The 20,491-nt window shown below is 40.2% G+C and overlaps 2 protein-coding genes across 2 annotated transcripts in view; one reads left to right on the forward strand and one right to left on the reverse strand.

Moving 5' to 3' along the window:
• The window catches only part of LDLRAP1 (low density lipoprotein receptor adaptor protein 1), a 632,547-nt gene that overhangs the window by 98,249 nt on the left and 513,807 nt on the right, over positions 1 to 20,491 (reverse strand). The gene's annotated exons all lie outside the window — the stretch shown is intronic.
• On the forward strand, positions 8,496 to 15,283 carry STMN1 (stathmin 1). The gene is made up of 5 exons (XM_081962397.1): positions 8,496 to 8,620; positions 10,977 to 11,041; positions 11,643 to 11,815; positions 12,086 to 12,277; positions 13,755 to 15,283. The coding sequence occupies exons 2-5, from the start codon at positions 11,029 to 11,031 to the stop codon at positions 13,824 to 13,826; spliced, it is 450 nt and encodes a 149-aa protein (XP_081818523.1). The 5' UTR covers positions 8,496 to 8,620; positions 10,977 to 11,028; the 3' UTR covers positions 13,827 to 15,283.

The raw sequence follows: 20,491 nt of genomic DNA on the forward strand, positions 1-20,491 counted from the left end.
CACGCCCCCCTTCCCTTAAAGCAGTCTTGGAGATCTGGATTTTCCTCCAGACCCCTTAGTTGTGTTAGTTTGTGATATCTCCCTGTTATAATCACCTTTTTTTTTTTAGCTCAATGGTTTCATTTTTAACTGGTATCTCGAGACTTGCTGTTGAGTTGGGTGGTGTTGGAAATTTCCATTATAAATGAATTCCATTTCTACGAGTTAAAAGGAGCAGCACTGTATTTAACTGATTGTATTTAGCCTTTCACTGTAAGTTCAATTTAACTTTTTTATGGGCTGATCTCAGAAGTCTTAAAAGGATAATAAATAAAATAATGGAATAAAAGAGTGCCAGAACCTTAAAAGGAATAATCTAGCAGGCCACTTATCATGAATCTTCTGCAACATTAGCTAAAGAAACTAGTTTAGCTTTACCTTTTGCTGCAATTCTTAGATTTTGTGGGGGGAAATGCCACTATTTACTGTACATGTCATTTATGTTTATAGGGGTTGCAACCCACATATCTGGTCATAATTATCTAGCGATGTCCCATCAAGACAATCTCTTGCCCAAGTCAGAGAACAAAACAATGTCTCGTTATGGCTTCTCCAGATGCCCTCTGGAAGCTAATGCCCAATTATAATTGTAATGCAATAGGAAAAATGCTTTAAAATATGGAGAGCATTCATATTAACATAAATCAAATTCAGCTCACTCTTAGCTGCTGCCTACTGCTCCAATGAACTGTTCAGAATCCAAGAAAAAAATATGGAAGTCCCTAATATAGAGAAACCAAGTGAACTGGGACTTGATTTTGATTTTTCAATAGCAGCAACCACACAGCTGTGGAAAATCACTTATTATTGAAAATAATGTTAATACAAAGTAAATTTAAGAAGTAGAACTAATTGTAGATGTACTAATACTCTGATCTGAGCTTCCTCACTTCACCCTTACTCATTGTTCTCCAGCATTTGGTAACAGATAATGGAATAAGAGAGTTGGAAGGGACCTTGGAGGTCTTCTAGTCCAACCCCCTGCTCCAACAGGAGATCCTGTACCATTCCAGACAATTGGTTGTCTAGTCTCTCCTTAAAAGCCTCCAGTGATGGAGCACTTACAACTTCTGAAGGAAAGCCCTTCCACTGGTTAATTGTTCTCACTGTTAGGAAATTTCTCCTTAGTTCTAGGTTGGTTCTCTCCTTGATTAGTTTCCCTCCATTGTTTTTTCCCTTCCCTTCTGGTACTTTGGAAAATAAGTTGACTCTTTCTTCTTGATGTGGTACCTAAGGATGATGCCTTGTTTTATCTGATAGCAGAATTGTTTGGCCTTCAATATGGTTGGAAATAAGTTTATAGAAATTAGTAGATTGCTTTGGGCTCTGGAAGAGTTGGGTGCCAAGATGCTGAGCTTGTTGATCAGAAGGTCGGCATTTTGGTGGTTCAAATCCCTAGCGCCGTGTAATGGAATGAGCTCCCGTTACTTGTCCCAGCTTCTGCCAACCTAGCAGTTTGAAAGCACATAAAAATGCAAATAGAAAAATAGGAACCACCTTTGGTGGGAAGGTAACAGCGTTCCGTGGGCCTTTGGTGTTGAATCATGCCGGCCACATGATCACTGACATGTCTTCGGACAGCGCTGGCTCTTTGGCTTTGAAACGGAGAGGAGCAACACCCCCTAGAGTCTGGAACGACTAGCACATATATGCAAGGGGACCCTTTACTTCAATCTACAGGGTGACTTTGGGCAGTCTTTCTTTCTTAGCTCAACCTAGTTTAGAAGATTCTTGTTTTTGGATCCCTAGTAGCTTTTTGACCTCCTCAAGGAAAGGCAGAATATAAATCTAAGTAAAATAAGTAAATACCATTACAATGAATTCTGCCATAGGAGGTAACATCAACGGCCTGAAACAGCTGAACCGTATCAGAAATATTACATAGTTTGGCTGTAAATAGCTGCTTGTGAAAAAAAAATATCTATTTCAGCATATTCATTTGGAAAAAAAAAAGTTTGGCTGCTGGGTGCTGTTTCCATGGAAACAGACATCCAATTGGGAAGAGAAAGAGAAATTCCCCGGTTTTAAAGTAATATGTGTTTTGAATGTTTTATCCTGGTTTGTCACAATATTAACCTCCCCTAATAAAACAATGGTTTTGCTGAAAATATTTAGTGTGGGGTTTTTAGTTTTTGGTTCTGGTTATAGATAAAAACCATCTTGATAAAGCTCAATGGATGAGCTAGAGAAGAAAATATTTTTTTAAAAAAAATATCTTATATAATGGATCAGTTGTGCTTTTTTTGTGTGTGGTTATTTTTTTCCGTGAGAAATCCAGATGTCTGCTGCATTTGATATAGGATAAAAATAAATAACCCATGATCAGAGTAAAAGGCAATCTTTGGAGGTATGCTTTGGGTGTGTCAGAAGGAAGAAATGTCAGTTTCATTCAATGCAACCTAAATTTAACAATTTACAGATTATTTACAGCTGTCTTAAAATGCCATAGGCTTGGCCCAATTTACTTGCTTCAATCCAAACACTTGCAATATGTGAGTTGTGGACTCAGCCTGGTTCACACAATAGATGTGTGAGATATTAGTTCTCCGATGATGCCACTGTCAGAGTTCCAAGTAACACCCCCAACAAAAGAAGACTCCTAGGCTTGAGTTTCCTCAAAGTTCCATTTTATTAGAGATGTCATAATGGCACATCTGGAGAAACCCGAATCTGAGGATTTCCAGGTTTTCCCCATCCAAAAGAAAGTTCAAGTCTCCTGCCCAGTAAAATTGGGTATGACTTACTTAACAACTACCTTGCTTAGCAACAGAAATTCTGGTCCCATCTGTGGGTTGTAAGTCAATAGTAGTAATTGACTTACAACCCACAGTTAGTAGCAATAGTAGAATTAGTAATAATAGCCTATAGTAGAATGTCACTGTTAAACTGCCATTTCCTAACTATTAGTTCCCTCCGAATATCTGTTTTTTTAAACTAATGGATTGCTTTGAGCCTGTTTTAAGATTATAAACAACTTTGGAAATAAATATATAAATATACAGGTAAACTGATATAATTCCCCCAGAGATTAGAACTCTAACACCCACTCTAACACTCTTCCGGAAGGCACTGTTTCTGCCAGTGGAGCTGGGGAACCCAGAGCGGGATGGAGCCCATTAAACGGCTCGTGTGATCTGCTACCACGGGGGTGGGACGCGAGGGTGATTTTATTACATTATTTGATTTTTTAATTAGTTTTACTATTTTTTAGATGTGGTTTTCATATTCTGTAAGCCACCTTGAGTCACCATGGGCGAACAGGCGGCAATATAAATTTAATAAAATAAAATAAAATAAACACATAGGGCTGCACGATTAGAAAACTAAATATCTTTTCTAATAAATTTGTGTAGTATTGGAAGAAAAGATTAGTAACCTTTTTATATATTGATTTTGATACGTTACCAACGTTAGAATTTTGTTTTTGAATGTTCCCACGTGACTAGATAAGGGCATTTTATTTTTAAGGAAAGATGCAACTGGTCTTAACAACCTAATGAGTATGATGTGTAGAATGGTTTAAAGCACATGTTTCAGTGATATGCAATAGAGATTATTGTGGGGTTGAATCCAATCAGACTCTTAATTCTAAAGTAACATGCATGAAATCATGAGGACTAAATATACTCAGTTTAAACCTTTCGTGCGTGTGAGTGCTGAAAAAAGAAAAGCTAAAAAAAAAGGTGCGTCACAATAGAGTTGAAACTGTACGTTGCACTTTTAGTAGTGACAGCCAGACTGTTGTGCCTGACATATGTACTTTGTTCTCTTAATACTTGTAGTGAACAATTTAGGCTGACGATTGTCAGGACCTTTCGATACAAAACTGGGTCTTTTTAAAAGCAATTTCTCCTGGAAGCACACGGCAATATTTTATCAATGTTAAAAAAGTGAAACCTAACAACTTTCCTGTCAATTAGCTGAGATTCACGAGCTTCGATCAGAACACATGCAAAGGCCTGATGCACAGTACCTCCAGGGCCTCACTTCCTTCCTATTTTTCAAATCTGCAAACGTTTTTGTCAGCACCTGCTGAAACGTAACGAGGCAGAAACTCCCTGGAGTGAGACACATTTAAACATGCACACAAGTAACACAAGGCAAAACTGGAGCTTTTCATTTTTCACCCAAATTTGTGTTATCTTCAGATTCCCCCAAGTCGTTACTAAAAATGTTGGAAGGTCAGGGTTGTGCAAACATCACACTAATTTTTTTCTCAACTAGGTAATAACTCGGCCAGCCACGCCCCTGAACTGGTTCTCTTGGCGGTGCCGCAGGAGCCACCATCTTGTTTTTTGCTTCTGCGCATGCACAGGAGCATTTTTAAAAGCACTGTGCATGCACACATGCGCGAAGTGCGTCCCTGAGCAAACTGGCGGCAGCAGCAGCCAGAACCCACCCCTGCCTTAAAGTAAAGGTTCCCCCTTGCAGATGTGTGTTAGTCGTTCCGGACTCTAGGGGGCGGTGCTCATCTCCATTTCAAAGCTGAAGAGCTAGCGCTGTCTGAAGACGTCTTCGTGGCCATGTGGCCGGCATGACTAAATACTGAAGGTGCACGGAACACTGTTATCTTCCCACCAAAGGTGGTTCCTATTTTTCTACTTGCATTTTTACATGCTTTCGAACTGCTAGATTGGCAGAAGCTGGGACAAGTAATGTGAGCTCACTCCATTACGCGACACTAGGGATTCGAACCGCCGAACTGCCGACTTTTATGATCGACAAGCTCAGCGTCCTAGCCACTGAGCCACCACGTCCCTCAAAGTACCTTTACTCCATGTGAATTTTAGGAAAGCAAATTTCCTTTGAAGGTCAGGAAAAACTTTGTAAAACAAGAGCAATTTTGAATGGGATCAATTAAAGCCTTTAGCTGGATCTGTCTAAGCATAGGCTAGACAGCCAGTTGTTGAGGATGCTGTGTCATCTGGGCCTCATCACCTCAATGGTTTCTTCCAACTCTATTATTCTATGCATCAGGGAAGTGTTCAAAAAGATTGTGGGATGAAAAGCAGAGTAAAGTGATTTGTTAAAAATGTGTCTAGAACTATTTACCCTGATCTGATCTCCTCCAGATGTCTTCTATTTAAAGTCCTATGATTCTTACCCTATATGGCTAAGGTGATGAAAAACGGTTTAAAGCTTTGTCTTATTGAAAAATTTAAATCACTTTTCAAATGTATTTTGCTTTGTATCCAAAGAACTCCCGAAATAATTCATTCAGTAAAGGAACCTCTAGTGTCAGCACTGTGCCATAACTGAATTTTCTGTTTGAAAGCTCTAAGAATGAATCAAAACAATTTCCAAACATGCTTGATTTAAGAACATAGAACAAATGTGCCATAGGTTGAACAAAACAGGGGAGATTTAAGTCAAGTGGCTGTCCCATCAATCTTTTGTAGAACAAATATGGAGGAACCTAGGGTATCTTAAATCTAAGATATTTATTGTGCTGCAAACATTTTGTGATTTCATCTAGTTCTAATTGAAAAAGTGGAAAAATTACACAATAATTTCTTAAATATTTAAGTGTCACATAATCTGTTGCTATTAAGTCAATTTAAATCTGTACAATACATAATGGCCAAGACAGAATGTCCGACAGATTTCACATGATACAAAAAGTGTGTTTAGCATGCACTGAAACTGCTAATAAATTGGACTTGTATATAAGGATTCTTGGTTCTTAATTTTCCTTTCCAAATATGTTTAAGCATATAGTGACTGAGTTCGCACATTGCAGCTAAGCCTAAAGTGTGAACCCAATTAATCATGGAAGAGGTGAATTCTGCTGTGTAGCCAATGAGCATTTGCACAGATTTGAAGAACCTAAACAAAATTATGCTTTTGAAGTTTGAATGCAACTACAGGGTAATTTATTTGTTGCATTTTCCCTCCAGGAACTTAACATCTTTTAATCTTTTGAACTCCATTTTAATGTTATCATTTATTACATTTATATGCCACCTCTCTCTCTGTGAAAAGCTACTCTTAGATTGTGGATGATGGTTTATTGTATACAGGTAGTTCTTGACTTATAACAACAATTGAGCCCAACATTTCTGTTGCTCAGTGAATTATTTTTTAGTGAGTTTTGTCCCATTTTACGACTATTCTTGCCACAGTTGTTAAGTAAATCATTGCACTTGTTACATCCGTAACACAGTTGTTAAGTGAATCCGGCTTCCCCATTGACTTTGCTTGTCAAAAGTTTGCAAAAAATGATGACATGACCCCGCAACTTTCAGAAATTTAAGTCAGTTGACAAATGACTGAATGTTGATCACATAGAATAGAATAGAATTCTTTATTGGCCAAGTGTGATTGGACACACAAGGAATTTGTCTTTGGTGCATAGGCTCTCTGTCTACATAAAAGAAAAGATATATTCATCAAGAATCACAAGGTATAACACTTAATGATAGTTATAGGGTACAAATAAGAAATCAAATCATACTAGGAAACAATCAATGGTAAGGATACAAGCAAGAAAGTTACAGTCATACCGGCTTAAGTGGGAGGAGATGGGTGATAGGAACGATGAGAAGATTAATAGTAATACAGCAGAGGTGGCATTCAGCAGGTTCTGACCAGTTCTGGAGAACCGGTAGCAGAAATTTTGAATAGTTCAGAGAACCGGTAAACATACCACCTCTGATTGGCCCCATTTATTGTCTGCCTCCTGAGTCCCAGCTGATTGGGAGGAAGTGGTGATTTTGCAGTAACCTTCCCCTGGAGTAGGGAGGGAATGGAGATTTTACAGTGTCCTTTCCCTGCCACGCCCACCAAGCCACACCCACAGAACCGGTAGTAAAAAAATTTGAATCCCACCACTGTTAAGTGCAGACCTAATAAATAGTTTGACAGTGTTGAGGGAATTATTTGTTTAGCAAAGTTAGGCAAAGGTTGCCATCAGTGGAACAGTCATCAGTGGAACCTGGAATTAAGGAGAAACTTCCTAACAGTGAGGATAATTAACCACTGGAACAGCTTTGCCTTCAGAAATCGTGGGCGTTTCATCAATTGAGGTTTTTAAGACGAGACTGGACAGTCACTTGTCTGAGATGGTATGCCCTCCTTCTTGAGCAGGGGGCTGGAGTAGACAACGTCCAAGGTCCCTTCCAGCTCTATTCTATTCTAAATTCTAAAATGTGAGAAATGGTCATAAAGCCCCCCCCCTTTTTTTTAAGCGCTGTTGTAACTTCAAATGGTCACTAAATGAACTGCTGTAAGTCAAGGACGTAAGTCAAGAGGTGGTATTCAGCAGGTTCTGAGCAGTTCTGGAGAACCAGTAGTGGAAATTTTGAGTAGTTCGGTAAATACCACCTCTGACTGGCCCCACCTCTATCTATTCTTTGCCTCCTGAGTCCCAGCTGATCGGGAGGAAATGGGGATTTTTCAGTATCCTTCCCCTGCCACGCCCACCAAGCCAAGCCATGACCACAGAACAGATAGTTTAAAAAAAAATTGACTCCCACCACTGAAGGACAACTTGTATGCTGCAACCCATAGAGTGCAGACTGATGGTGAAGAGTTGAAAATGAACAAATAAGCCAGCATTTCCCAATATTGGCAAACTCTGAGAAGTGAAGTCCATGCCCCGATTGAGAAACACTGAAAGAAACAAGCCAACACCTGCCCCAGTAGGTTGCGGAGGGTGTGGTCCCCACTTCCCCAGAAATCTGCTCCTTCAGTCCTACATGGAAGCGCCAAAACGTGGAGGAAGTGACACCCCTTCTCCTAGTTATAAGCATGCAAGAGTCCGATTGAGGCCACTGCCAGCTTGCCCAATGAGACCCAGGTAGAAGCAGAGAGGCAGAACAAAGAGGCAAGAAGAGATTGGACTGCCATTTGTCAGAAATTGTGTAGGGTCTCCTACTTGAGCGGGGGGGGGGGGGTTGGACTAGATGACCTATAAGGTCCCTTCCAACTCTGTTATTCTATATTCTTGCCTTCAGAGGTTGTGGGAGCTTCGTCACTGAAGACATTCAAGAAGAGACTGCCATTTGTCAGAAAAGGTGTAGGGTCTCCTGCTTGAGCGGGGTTGGACTAGATGACCTATAAGCTCCCTTCCAACTCTGTTAATCTGTTAAAGAGGCATCAGCAGGCACGGATGACCGGCAAAGCTGTCCTTGCACCTTACCCAGCCCGCTCTAACCTGGCTGCATCGCCTTACCACAAAGGCTAACACGCTTCGCAACGCCCATTCCAACGTAACAATTGCAATAGGGCCCATAACACGGGCAAAGCTTGCCGAGCATCCATTCACCCTGAATTGGATTCCTCCAGCAGGGCAACGTTACGAGGAGCAACCAGAGACCCCTGAGCGGAGGCATAAAGCCCGGGGAGCCGCCCACGACAGGAGGACCCAGGACTACATTTCCCATCAACCCTCGATTAAAAAGAGAGCGAGGGGAGCGGACGGTTCCCCCCTCCCTCCTCTCCCCCTCCCGCTGAGCGGCACGTGCCGTCCGCCTCAACCAATAAAGGGCGTGTCGGGGGCGGGTCACGTGCCTTTGTTTGGCGCTTTTGTGGAGCAGGCAGAGCAGTTAGGCGCGGAGTCCGTCTGTGGTGACGGGAGCAGGTGGGTCGGAGGCGAAAGCGGGGCGGGAAGCGAGGGAGGGCCGGGCGGGGCTGTTCTAAGGGAACGAAAGCAGGTCCTCGTGGGCATTCTGGGCGGCTGTGGGGCGAGGTCTCCGCACAAAGGCGCTTTTAGTCTTTGGGCGGCTCCGTTCACCTCGGCGGGGGTCTTCTTGTCCTTTGCGCGGGAGCTTCGGGGTTGCGGGAGAGAAGGGGGGGGAAACGGGCACGCGACGTCGACGCAGGGCCGCCAGGAAGCTCGGACGCTCGGCTGCTGCTGCTGCTGCTGCTGCTGCTGCTGCTGCTTCTTCGCCGCTTGCAGCTCCGCAACGGAACAGGTGGCTGCCCCGGCGCCGTTCCCCTCATGGCGCCAAGCTCTGCCCGGCTGGCTCCCCCGCTCTTTCTTTCCCGGCCCCTCCTCGGTTTGACAGAAGTGGAGCGCTTTGATCCATTGTTCGAGGGGAAGGGGCGGCGGCGGCGGGAAAGTGGGGAGGGGGGCGCCGCCTTGCCGCGCGCTGCCGAGCTTTGGAAGGGAGGGGGCGCCAGAGACAACACCCGCCTTGCGCGCGCCGTCTCACTCCACTCGTGCGGGGGCGCGGGGAGGGGAAGAAAAACGTGTGAGGGTGGTAAAAGGGTGTGTTGGTGGGGGGGGTGTGAGAACTAAATAGAGAAAGCCCACCCCCCCCTCAAGAAGGCAACATCAAACAGCTCATCCCGCTCGAGCTCTTCTGGCGGGCCGAAAGGTGGAGGGGGGGGGCTCCTCAGGGGAGCAAGAGCGGGGGGGGGTTACAGGGAGAGGAGCCCGAGCGGCGGGTTGCCCGGATGTTACCGTTGCAAAAAGCTCCCCCTTCCCTCCCGAAGAGGAGGGGGGGATTGGCGCGCGCGCGCTCTCTCTTGCTCTCTTTCAGGCGGTTTGAATTCGGTGCGTTCGAGAGCGGCGCGTGGGGAGGGCGGGGCTTCCTCCTCCTCCCATTCCCCCCTCTCTCTTTTTTTGAATCTGTTCTCTAGTTAATAGGGACGGCTGGCTGGCTCTCGGTGGCCCCGCCCTACTGAGAGGCGGGGGGGGGGCTTTTCTCTCCGCCCTGTTCCTTCAATCTTGGGCGTTGTTTATCTGGCTTTTCTTTAACGGTGTTTTGTTTTGTATTATTCTTTATGTAAAAAAAAAAGGAATAGTCCCCACAGTGTTTCTCCACCCCTCTTTATTGTATCATCGCACACCTAGGAGCTTTAAACCTTAGGGGTCCTTTTATTTATTTATTTATTGCTGAATTCCTGCTTTATCTCAAGTCCTTTGTGTGGATGTGCCTTAAAAGAGACCCACGAGCAATGTGGTTGCTTTATTGATGCTAACGGAGAACAAACACTGTCCTACTGAGGCACCCTTTGTGCTTTTTTTTTTCAAAAAAGCAAGGACAATGACATTACTGATCTCTGACTGGCAGGTCATTAGAAATATGCATTTTCTTGAGGGAGATCTTCAGGAGTTTGATATGCATAATTTGATATGCAATGGGGGGGGTTGATCATCCTTGATCATTGCCAGTATAGGCAGCTCTTAGTTGATACGTGTTTGTGTTAGAAATACATTTCCTTAGCTTATTTTTAGGTGCTTTCCCCTGAGTATTTAATACAATAATCCCTAATGCTAGCATCAGATGTCTGGGGGCCCAAGCAGCAAGCACTCCAGGGGTCTCTTCAATCTAGGTATATTTAAAGAGAAAGCTAGTATGCCTTTAAGAGCAACTGTGTCATGGATATTTTACTGTCTAATTGTGAATTGTACAGTGTTGGATTCTTTGTTACTGCTACAGAGGAATTGCTTCTAATTTAAGAAAAATCAAGCTATTTTGAAAACAGTATATTTAACTCTAATCTTCGCATGTGAAATTAGTGAGGAAATATATATCATCTTAGCTAATTGTTTAATGGGCATAAGTGCTGTGGTTTATGTTAAACAATAAAATACCCATACTGTCATTGGTGAGAATATGGTGATGATAGTGTCTCAGGAAGAACAAACACGTGGTACCATGTCTTTGTTCATTCCACATAGACATGTTACCACTACATGTTAGTGGATCTTGAATGGGTCTTAAGGTGAAAAGTAGAATATAGCAGATATGACCTAAGCCTGAGTATTCTAGTTTGATTACTACATTTCATACTGCTTGACATTTTTAGATGCATTACCTCATATGTATCTTCTAAATTTGAAAAACAAGAGGTAGACTGATAGAAGATATAACTTACCAACAATGCTTATCATTTAGAATTATTTTGAATTGTTTAAAATACTGAGATCAGTCATGTTAACAGTAATGCATATTTCAATGTATTTAAGGATGTGTCTGCTTTCTTAGGGCTCATTTCCTGGAGTAGCTGTAATACCCTTTGGAGTTATTCTGTTTAGCCATGGCGTCTTCTGGTAAGTATTAGCTTCATTGCTTCATTGTATTATAATGCATCATAATTGAATAAGATAAATGTTTCTCTCTCTGTGTGTGTGTAATTTATAGTGGGTGTTATGAGTCATCCTTTGATTACAACTATTTCTTTAAAAAATTGTATTTGCAAATAATGGAGATATGTATAAATACATAAATTGGAAAATAGTTTAAGTGATGCCTAATTTAAACTTACTTTTTATCCTTTGGAGGTTAATTTATCAACTAAGTTTAAAAGTAATTTTAGTTCTAAAGCATTGATTAAACTGAAATTGCTAATATAATCCTTAAAAGTGTTCCAGTGTTCTGTTTTAAATTTATGTAGGACTATTTATCCATATTCATTTCCTGAATATGCTGCAGTACTATGGAGTTGGGTATACAATAAAGTTATAAACATCTAGTTTTCTGTAAGGAATATATCATTTTTTTCTTTTCACAAGTATGTGGAATTTTATTGATTCCATAAAATGAAGATCCTGAGCAGATGGAGTAGTCACAATTAGCCAATATGACAGTTTTTAAAATCCGACAAGACTCAAAATATGGCTCAGAATATTAACTAAACAATATCTCATCTAGACATACAGGTGAAAGAACTAGAAAAGCGTGCTTCAGGTCAGGCATTTGAATTGATACTTGGTCCTCCTCCAAAAGAAGCTGTTCCAGAATTTCCTCTCTCTCCTCCAAAGAAAAAAGATCTCTCATTGGAAGAAATTCAGAGGAAATTAGAAGCTGCAGAAGAAAGACGAAAGGTAAATATATATTGTTCTATTTTCATATGCCTATGTGCCAATGAAAAGTGGATTGTAGCAATTAATAGCTGACCATAAAGGAGTATTGTAAACTGTAGGTACTTTGAACATGGATCCTAAGTTATTTTAAAAATTTCAGAAGTTTGATGAAAATTTGACCAACCATTTATTGAATTATATGAAAGATAGGAGGGTAATATTAACCTAGACAAGAACTTTAATTGTATATAGATTGCTCCCAGCTAAATACAAAATGGATCTATATTCTAGTCCCATGAAGCTGAAGTTTTGAAGCAACTAGCTGAAAAGCGAGAGCATGAAAAAGAGGTGCTGCAGAAGGCAATTGAAGAAAATAACAACTTCAGCAAAATGGCAGAGGAAAAGTTGACTCACAAAATGGAAGCCATTAAAGAGAACAGAGAAGCACAAATCGCTGCTAAACTGGAACGCTTGAGAGAGAAAGTAAGTGCTGTTCAATTTACTTCATTTAGTAAGCTGTGAACTTAGATTGCCAGTTGCACACAGAATAACTCAATAGTTCTTCAGATTTCACAGAAGAGTTTTGTTTTTTAGAACATGCAATGGCTAAATCCAGAAATCCTACATATAATTAAAACTAATAATCTAGTTAAGAATTGGCTGTTCAATTTGAATGCTATAAAGAAAGGCACTGAATTTTACAAGAAGTAAAAATGACAAATAGCTAGTTCACTGGCCCTTATTTCTATTTGGACTGTAGAACTTGGGAAATCATTGGGTATGACCATAAATTGGCTGCCATGTTAGGCGTGTTTAATTACAACAAAATAGTATAATATTGAATACAATAAGTTTCATGTTAAATAATTACCATCTTTTCAGAAAAATAGAAAAGCTTACCTGAGACAACTTGGTATGGCAGCCCCTGAGATATCGGAACACTGCTATCATGTCACCCCTAGTCCTTCTTTTCAGCAGACTAGACATACCTAATTCCAGCAAACATTCTTTATATGTTTTAGCCTCCAATGTTTTAGTCCCCTATCATCTTTGTTGCTCCTTTTTTATTTAGAACATCTATATAGCTATCCATCTTATAACCAACTGTGGGTGACTTCTAGAATTTGGGTGGGAGCTTTGGTTTGTATTTGGGGGGGGATTTATATGGATCCCAGAAAAAGCAACATTTGATTAAGAAACCTTTTTTTAAAAAATCTTGTTTTTAAAAATGGTTAAACAAGAGCCATGTACAACACCAGTAGACATGGCATAGTGAATTGAGATTAAGAAGATTCAAACACAGTAGCCTCATCTAGACATGGCTCTGTCCAAATAACTTATGTTTATAGAGTAGTAGGATCAAACCCAGTCTTTCCTCAATAAAAAACTACTTTTGCAACTGTAAAAATGCTGTAACACTATACACTTATGCTTGCTTTTATGCTTTAAACTGCTGTGGCAGATTTTAGGAATAAAAATACTCCATCAAAAGTGTATTGTTTAAGGCTTTTTTAGCTTTCTTAAACAGGAAAATTTACAAATGAGAATTATAGTGCTCTAGAGCTAACTCTTAAAACACAGGATTAAACTATTCTTTTTATCCCCCCCCCCCCCCCCCAGCTAGCCAGCTGGAATGAAAATTCTCAATATCTATATTATTGTGCCCATCACTACTACAATCTGAAAAAATAGAATATAATCTGTAGAGATTTTATATGTAGATTATTTAAGGCCTTTGCTACATCGTTAATCAATGTTCTTAATTTAGTATATTCCATTTACTATCAGGAAATTGCTCAATGAATTCCCCACAGCATAGCCAAAGCTTAGTTGTAATCCAATTTATTTGGACAGTGCTAGTTTAAGGAAAAGTACTTTGAATTAAACTCCCAATTTGGATAGAATTAAAAATTTCAGAAGAATTTACTGTTTTCTCGTTTTCTTAATTTTGCTTTCCTAGGATAAGCATATTGAAGAAGTACGAAAGAACAAAGAAGGTGGCAAAGAACCTGGTGAGAATGAAAGCGACTGACTTCATCCTGGAAACTAACTTCTCCCCTTTGTCTAAATATCCAAAGACTGTATTGGCCAGTGTTTTTTGTTAAGTTTCTAGAAACTGATGTAGAGCTGTATAGTTAAATCTGACTGTACACTTGATTTGGGGAATTAGAGGGGAGCCCTTTCATGTTCACTCTTTTTCTAAACTGTTGTCTTTCCAGTGTAGCTATCTTGTTGCATTTCTTCTATTCCAGTGCAGTTGTTCCTGGATTGATGGCTAGTGCTATGTTCAGCTCTGACATTTTTGTGAACTGAATATGTAGTGTAATGTTCATGCTGAATCTGTTACACTTCAGAATCTGTCAGTCTTAAGATATTACTGTAACTAAGTGATTTAATAAAGCTGCACAATGCTATCACAGGTGAGTGTTTTTGAAACTAGCATTACTACATAAGCAGTTCAAGCATATTTATAGCTAGAATATTGGAATGCAATATTAAAATATCTACAAATTATTCCTAAATACAGTGGCATAATATTCCTCAGTACTGTTTTCTGTGCAGTTGCCTATTGTTCTAGGTTTACAATAAGAGCTTTGTCTTCTACCTTAGCAGTTGTCAGCTGCTATTTATTCAGACAACCCAGAACCACCTCCCTTCTTGACTATTCTAGTACTTGCAACAAAAACAAATAATTCCTTGTTAACATACGATAAATTTGAAGGGATGAAGTCTCTCTTAAAATTTAGGGTATCTTCACAATTAAGTTTAGAAATAAAAACAGCTTTCCTTAAACAGCACATAAAAAGGAAACCCTTACCTTGTAAAAACAGTAAAAATCATTGCACTTGTACTTCAAAGCTTATTAGGTAAGAACATTTGGTTCTGCTGCTTTCACAATTTGATCCTAGAGATACTGTTAAAGTAAGGCTAAGCTTTTCTCCTTAACAATATATGCCATCAAAAATATTTGTATCTTGGGATGATGACAAAAGCCTGGCATGGTATCTGTTTAACTTGTATCATTGTTGTAGAATGGATATGGGAATTAAAAGCGCCCTCATGTGGCAATAGTATTGGTAACTATATAGTCAAGAATGGTATGTTGTATACTGGATTATGTTGGAAATAAAAGCATACATTTAAGCTTTAGGAACCCAGTGTGGCAATTGGTTACTGCAGTTAAAATACTTTTTCAACATCTTTAAGCTTTTAAAAGTAGTTTTCATTAGTTGCAGTAAAGAGAATTGATTGGGTTAACTAAAATTGTGTTTGCATCCATCTTACCTTGATATGAGAAACATTTATCTGATATTCTATCCCTAGACCTTTGGATGTTTTAATTAAAATATATGATTGGTGCCAAGTGGTTCATGCTGTAATTTTTAATAGTTTAAACGTGAAACTGCTTCTGTGCATGCCTGTGTTCAGATATATGTGCTTGATCTCCTTGTTCATTTCATCAAAATAATAAAATTTATAATTACCATATCTCTGTATCTTAGACTTAGTCAGTTATTAATAAATAGACTTAATCAAATTTGGTGCACTTTTCTGCTGTCTTTAGGTAGTGAATGTTTTGCCACTGTAAAAGCTTCTAAGAAATTTATTGAAAGTGTTGGGTTCAGAAAATGCTATCAAAAACACATATTTGAAGTAGTATAACTAGCTGTCAGGTAGATTTTATAAAAACAATGTAACATAAATATAGCACCAAAGACCAAGAATTTAAAAAAGAAATGCTTCGATATATAAATTGTGTGTATCTCTATTTGGTAATGATTGAGTTGATTACAGTGAGACTAAGTATTCAGGTAAGTGTGGATCTCAACAGATAGGGATATCTGCCTGATCTTTGACTAGGTTAAAAAGCATATTGACCTTTTTAATACTTGAATGGGATATTGTCAAGAGACTTTTAGGCTGCTAGGCTGATTGATAAGTTAAAAATGTCGGAAAAGAGTAACTGCAAACCATATGTGCATTGTTGCAAAGATAATGGAAGGTATGTTTCACTAAGTGTCCAAATCTATTTTTTTATATTTATGCAGCTACACATCTCACATAAAAGTGACCCTGGATAGCTTACAACACTTAATTGAAAAAGAGATAAAATGTTACACAAAATGTATTAACCACAATAAGGGAACCGTTGCAAAGTCTTTAAAGAGCACCTTTGTCTTTTCTAAGCTTTAAATACTGTGTTTCCCTGAAAATAAGACAGGGTCTTATTTTCTTTTGCCTCATGAAATATGGCCTTGGGCTTATTATAGGGGGAGGGCTTATTGTTTTGGGGTTGCCAGGCACCTGCTTCCTTGCAAGTGGGCTCCCGAAGAGCCGGGCACAGCCTCGGGATCAAAGCAGCCATGAGGTGACCACGCTTACGAGGAACCACCCGGCAAACCCCCTCTCCAGCCAGGCAGAGCTGCCATTCACTGACCTAGGGGGTATCCCTAAGACGCCAAGGCACATGGCGCTCTGCCCGCCTGCCCCAACTCCCGCGGCTTGGCACATTAGGGATACTCCCTAGGTCAGTGTATGGAGCTCTGCCTGGCTGGAGAAGGGGGTTGCGTGAGCGCCTGTTCCGCCCCCAGCAAGCATGCCTCCCAGCCTCACCATGCCCTGGCCCAGCTCTTCCTGCAGGGCCAGGGAGCCACGACGGCGGCGCTCCAAGCATAACTTCTCCAGCTTCCAAACTCCAAAACCCAGCTGCCGAGTCTTCCAGCAGCGGCCGCTCTAGGAATGCGCTCTATGGTTGAGGGTCGGCTGCTGGACAGTCTTCTGGCAGCTGGCCCACAACCATAGAGCTCCATGCACTGACCTAGGGGGTATCCCTAATGTGCCAAGCAGCGGGAACTGGGGGGGTGGGCAGAGCGCCACATGCCTTGGCGCTTTAGGGATACCCCCTAGTCAGTGCATGGCACTCTGCCCTGCTGGAGAGGGGGTTTGCCGGGTGGCTGCTCGTGAGCATGGCCACCTCATGGCTGCTTTGTCCCTGAGGCTGTGCCCGGCTCTTCGGGAGCCCACTTGCAAGGGAGCAGCCCCCCAGCAACTCACCCCTCAGGCCAGGCAAAATACCACTCCCCAGCCTAGTGATCTCCCAAAGGCGCCAAGCAACATGAATGCCTTTGCCCCCCTCCGGCTCCTGCGGCTTGGTGCCTTTGGGATACTGCTAGGTCGGTGAGCGGTGCTCTGCCTGGCCGGAGGGGGGGGTTGTCCCGGGGGGTTATTTTGGGGGGTGGGCTTATATTTTTGCCCACTCGAAAAATGTGGCAAGGCTTTAGTTTCAGGACAGGTCGTATTTTTGGGGAAACACGGTATATATTCTGTTACTGAAAAACATGTATCCAGAACTTACCTGTAACTTAATTTGAAACATTTTGTTTTAACAACTGAAAACCTTCCCTCCATTTTTGCATCTTTTTGGTGGACCGAAATTTCAAGCAAACCAATGCAGAAGTTAGATCTTGAATCAATGTGCTGTTGCATTCTGCAATGTGAAATAGGTGAATTAATATTTAACAGGTTTTTTTGCTGGAATGCAAAGAATATTGAGAATACTTCAGACAGTATATAAATAAACACTCAAGTAGTCTAACATTTTTAAAACTGGCTATATGTTTTGCTTCCTGCATATGTGCTCTTGCATGAAAGTATGTTAGGATAATACATCCTGTCATGATACAAGCACCAATATTGCTTCAAGTAAAAAGTCTTGGTTTTCAAATACAAGATTTGTGAATGGGGTTTCCTGTCAGTAGGAAAGGAAGGACTCGCCCCGAGTCCCTTCGCGGAGAGGGCGCGACTGATAAATCGAATAAAATAAAATAAATAATAAATAAGATATTTTCCCACTTTTAATCCATGCTTCCCTATTGGAAGAACATCAGTTATTTTCCTCAGTTGCTTCCTGTCTAAATGATGTTGGGTTTTACTTAATTGTACCAGGAAAGTTAGAAAATGGAAAGATATTCAAGTGAAATTTCCCTACCATACATCTCATTCATACAGTAATATGCTTGTACAACTTTGGATCCTAGCCTTAGGAAGTCTCGATTTAGAAATAGAAGCCTCCAAGCTGATGTCACTCATAATTCTAAAATACTTTAGTTTAATTTGGCCAATATCCACAGCAGTTACTAGATGTAGGCTTAAACCATCTGGGGATAACATTGGAAAAATATCAATTGGAAAAGTTCATTTTGAAAGCTTGGAATACCTCTTGATGTATTTGGATAACTCTTAATTTGAATTAAAATGTTCTTACATTGGGGAATTACAGTTTTGTTTCAGAAAAGAGATGAATGGTTTAATTTATAAGCTGTCCGTCTTATAAAGGTGACACTAGGTGGCATGCAGTAAAAACAAAATTCTGTTCTCTTGCTTTCTAGATGACAGTGATTAACAGCCAAGTAAATTTATGTACTACACAGTAGTTTGAATTCTGAAGTGTTTCTTAGAGTACAAGTCTTTGATTTTTTTCCAGACCTCCAATATACATACGAAAGTCCAGCCTTAAAAACATTTTTCCTGAAACAAAATGAGTGTGTTGGGATACCATTGGGCCTGATACCTATTGACTGCATGGAAAAATATTAACCTTTTCAACATGTTACATGTTTTAGGCTTCCAAGACATTCTTATAGTCATCTTGATCCTGTTTATCTTACTATTCTGCTTTTCTTCCTTCAACCTTGCAAAGGATTGTGATTTTCTGTAGCCCATTATCCTTTGGCAGGCCTGTATAAACTATGGGCATTGGCTGCTTTCTGATTATTGTTTTTTATTATTCAATGCAGTTTTGATTATTGTTCAGTACAGTAGAGATTGGTCATTTGGTTTACATGGTTCAATGTAAAAGTTTAAACAGCAGAGAAAATGTTCTTATTTATGTTCCTGTTTTAGAATATTATTTCTCCAAACCTAGTTCTTACAACTTCTTTTTCATTGTGAAGGTTCCTCAAAAGAATAGTAAGATGTTCTAGGTGTTAGTATCATACTGTTAAGGATCTTCCTGTAATCAGTTTAAGCTGAGATAAACCTTTTCTCTTTGCATATCTATCGGATCTCAGTTATCTGATTTCTCATAGTTAAAACTTGTTTGAAACCTGCCTATCCATTGTGTCTTCCATATCTTTGTACATAGTGAGCAACGCTTTACTTGTGTGAGCAATTAATGCTTTGGTTTAATAGCTTTTGCATACTCTTGCATCTCCCTTTGGTTTGTGTGTGTATGTGTGTGTGTGTACATATATATAATTTTCCAGTCTTTTGGGCATATAGATCTGTTCCATGTTTGGAATACCTCTTGATGTATTGGATAGAAGTTGTAAATACTTTAATTACCTGCAGCTTTTAAGTGGTGTTTCATTTGCACCTTCTTTTAAACCTGCTAGCTTTATCCTAATTTGCTTGTGGCAGAGTTGATTCTCCCCCTCCTCAATTCTATCTTATGGTTTGATCTCATTGTCTTTTTATATCTATACTTTGTATACCTGCGTATACAGACAGATGTATTTGATATCAAAAACATGAATATGTAGCGAAGCAGATAACTACTGCTTGGTGATGCTATTGATAAGGTTGTGGTTGTCAAAGTTGTATTAACTTTTGGTGCCTTTCCAAGTGCCATTCTAGGTAGTGATTGCTACTTCTGAAAGGGAGCAATCAACTTGGGGCTTGGATATCTATAAAACCACCTTATGTGCAGATGGCCAGAGTGCTGTTTTAAGTCAAAGAGGAGGGGGAGAGACAGGTATTCTGTATGGGGCTCTCCTGTGACAGACAAGGATGGGCTCTACTCTTAAGGTTTTGAAGGAGCTGAGAAAAATCTAGTTCTTTGGAAAGCCTTTGGGTATTGATTGTCAGGTCACTAGTGGTGGCTTTAGTTTTGATAGTGTATCATTTTCTATTTATAATTGTATAAATATTATTGGTATCTGGGCTGCCTAGAGCTGTCTGGATTGAGGAGGTGGAGTCAAAAATAAAAAAAATGCATTCTTTCATTCCACAGTTGGCATCTGGAAATATCCTGGATGATAGGATTGTACTACTTCATCTGTTTCCTATTGTGCAGTCAATTTAATTTTTAATTGTATTCTTAGGAGATATCCGTATATAGAGTCTGCATTTGTATTTCTTGAAAGGTGTTGGCAATAACCAAGGAATTGTTTCCAAAATAATCTGTTATTCTATCTATCGCATTACTGTGTTAATACAATCTAAATCTTCCTATGAGTCTAGGTTCCCCTATTCCTTTTGGTTTTGTTCTAGCTGTCATTGTCTCCATATTTTCTGGTGAAAATCTGTAGACATGTTTTGTTGTAACTGTTTTAGCCATGTTCTTACAATGTGTATAGTGTTCATATGTTCACGATATGTGGGGTATTGGCATTCCCAACTCTGCCATCCAATATTTTGCTGCTATTCCTGTTCATGGTATGTATTGCCAAAGTCCACTGCTTCACCCTTGGTTTATGTGGGGCTAGCTTCGGCCTCTCCTGCACAGAGGAATAATGTTGATAGAGACAGGAACTTTGATATGGATTCTGACCATGTGCCTCTTGGATCATTCACTTATCAAAGCATCACAGAAACTTGGTGATACCAGAGATTCTTTTACCAGCACAACTCCAGTTTTGGAGCAGTCTGCCCTAGCCTGGCTTACCTCCAGAATGCTCCTAGTCAGCTCCAGAACGC

The sequence above is a fragment of the Natrix helvetica genome (genome assembly GCF_964273705.1).
Source record: "Natrix helvetica genome assembly, chromosome: 9".
Lineage (NCBI taxonomy): Eukaryota > Metazoa > Chordata > Lepidosauria > Squamata > Natricidae > Natrix > Natrix helvetica.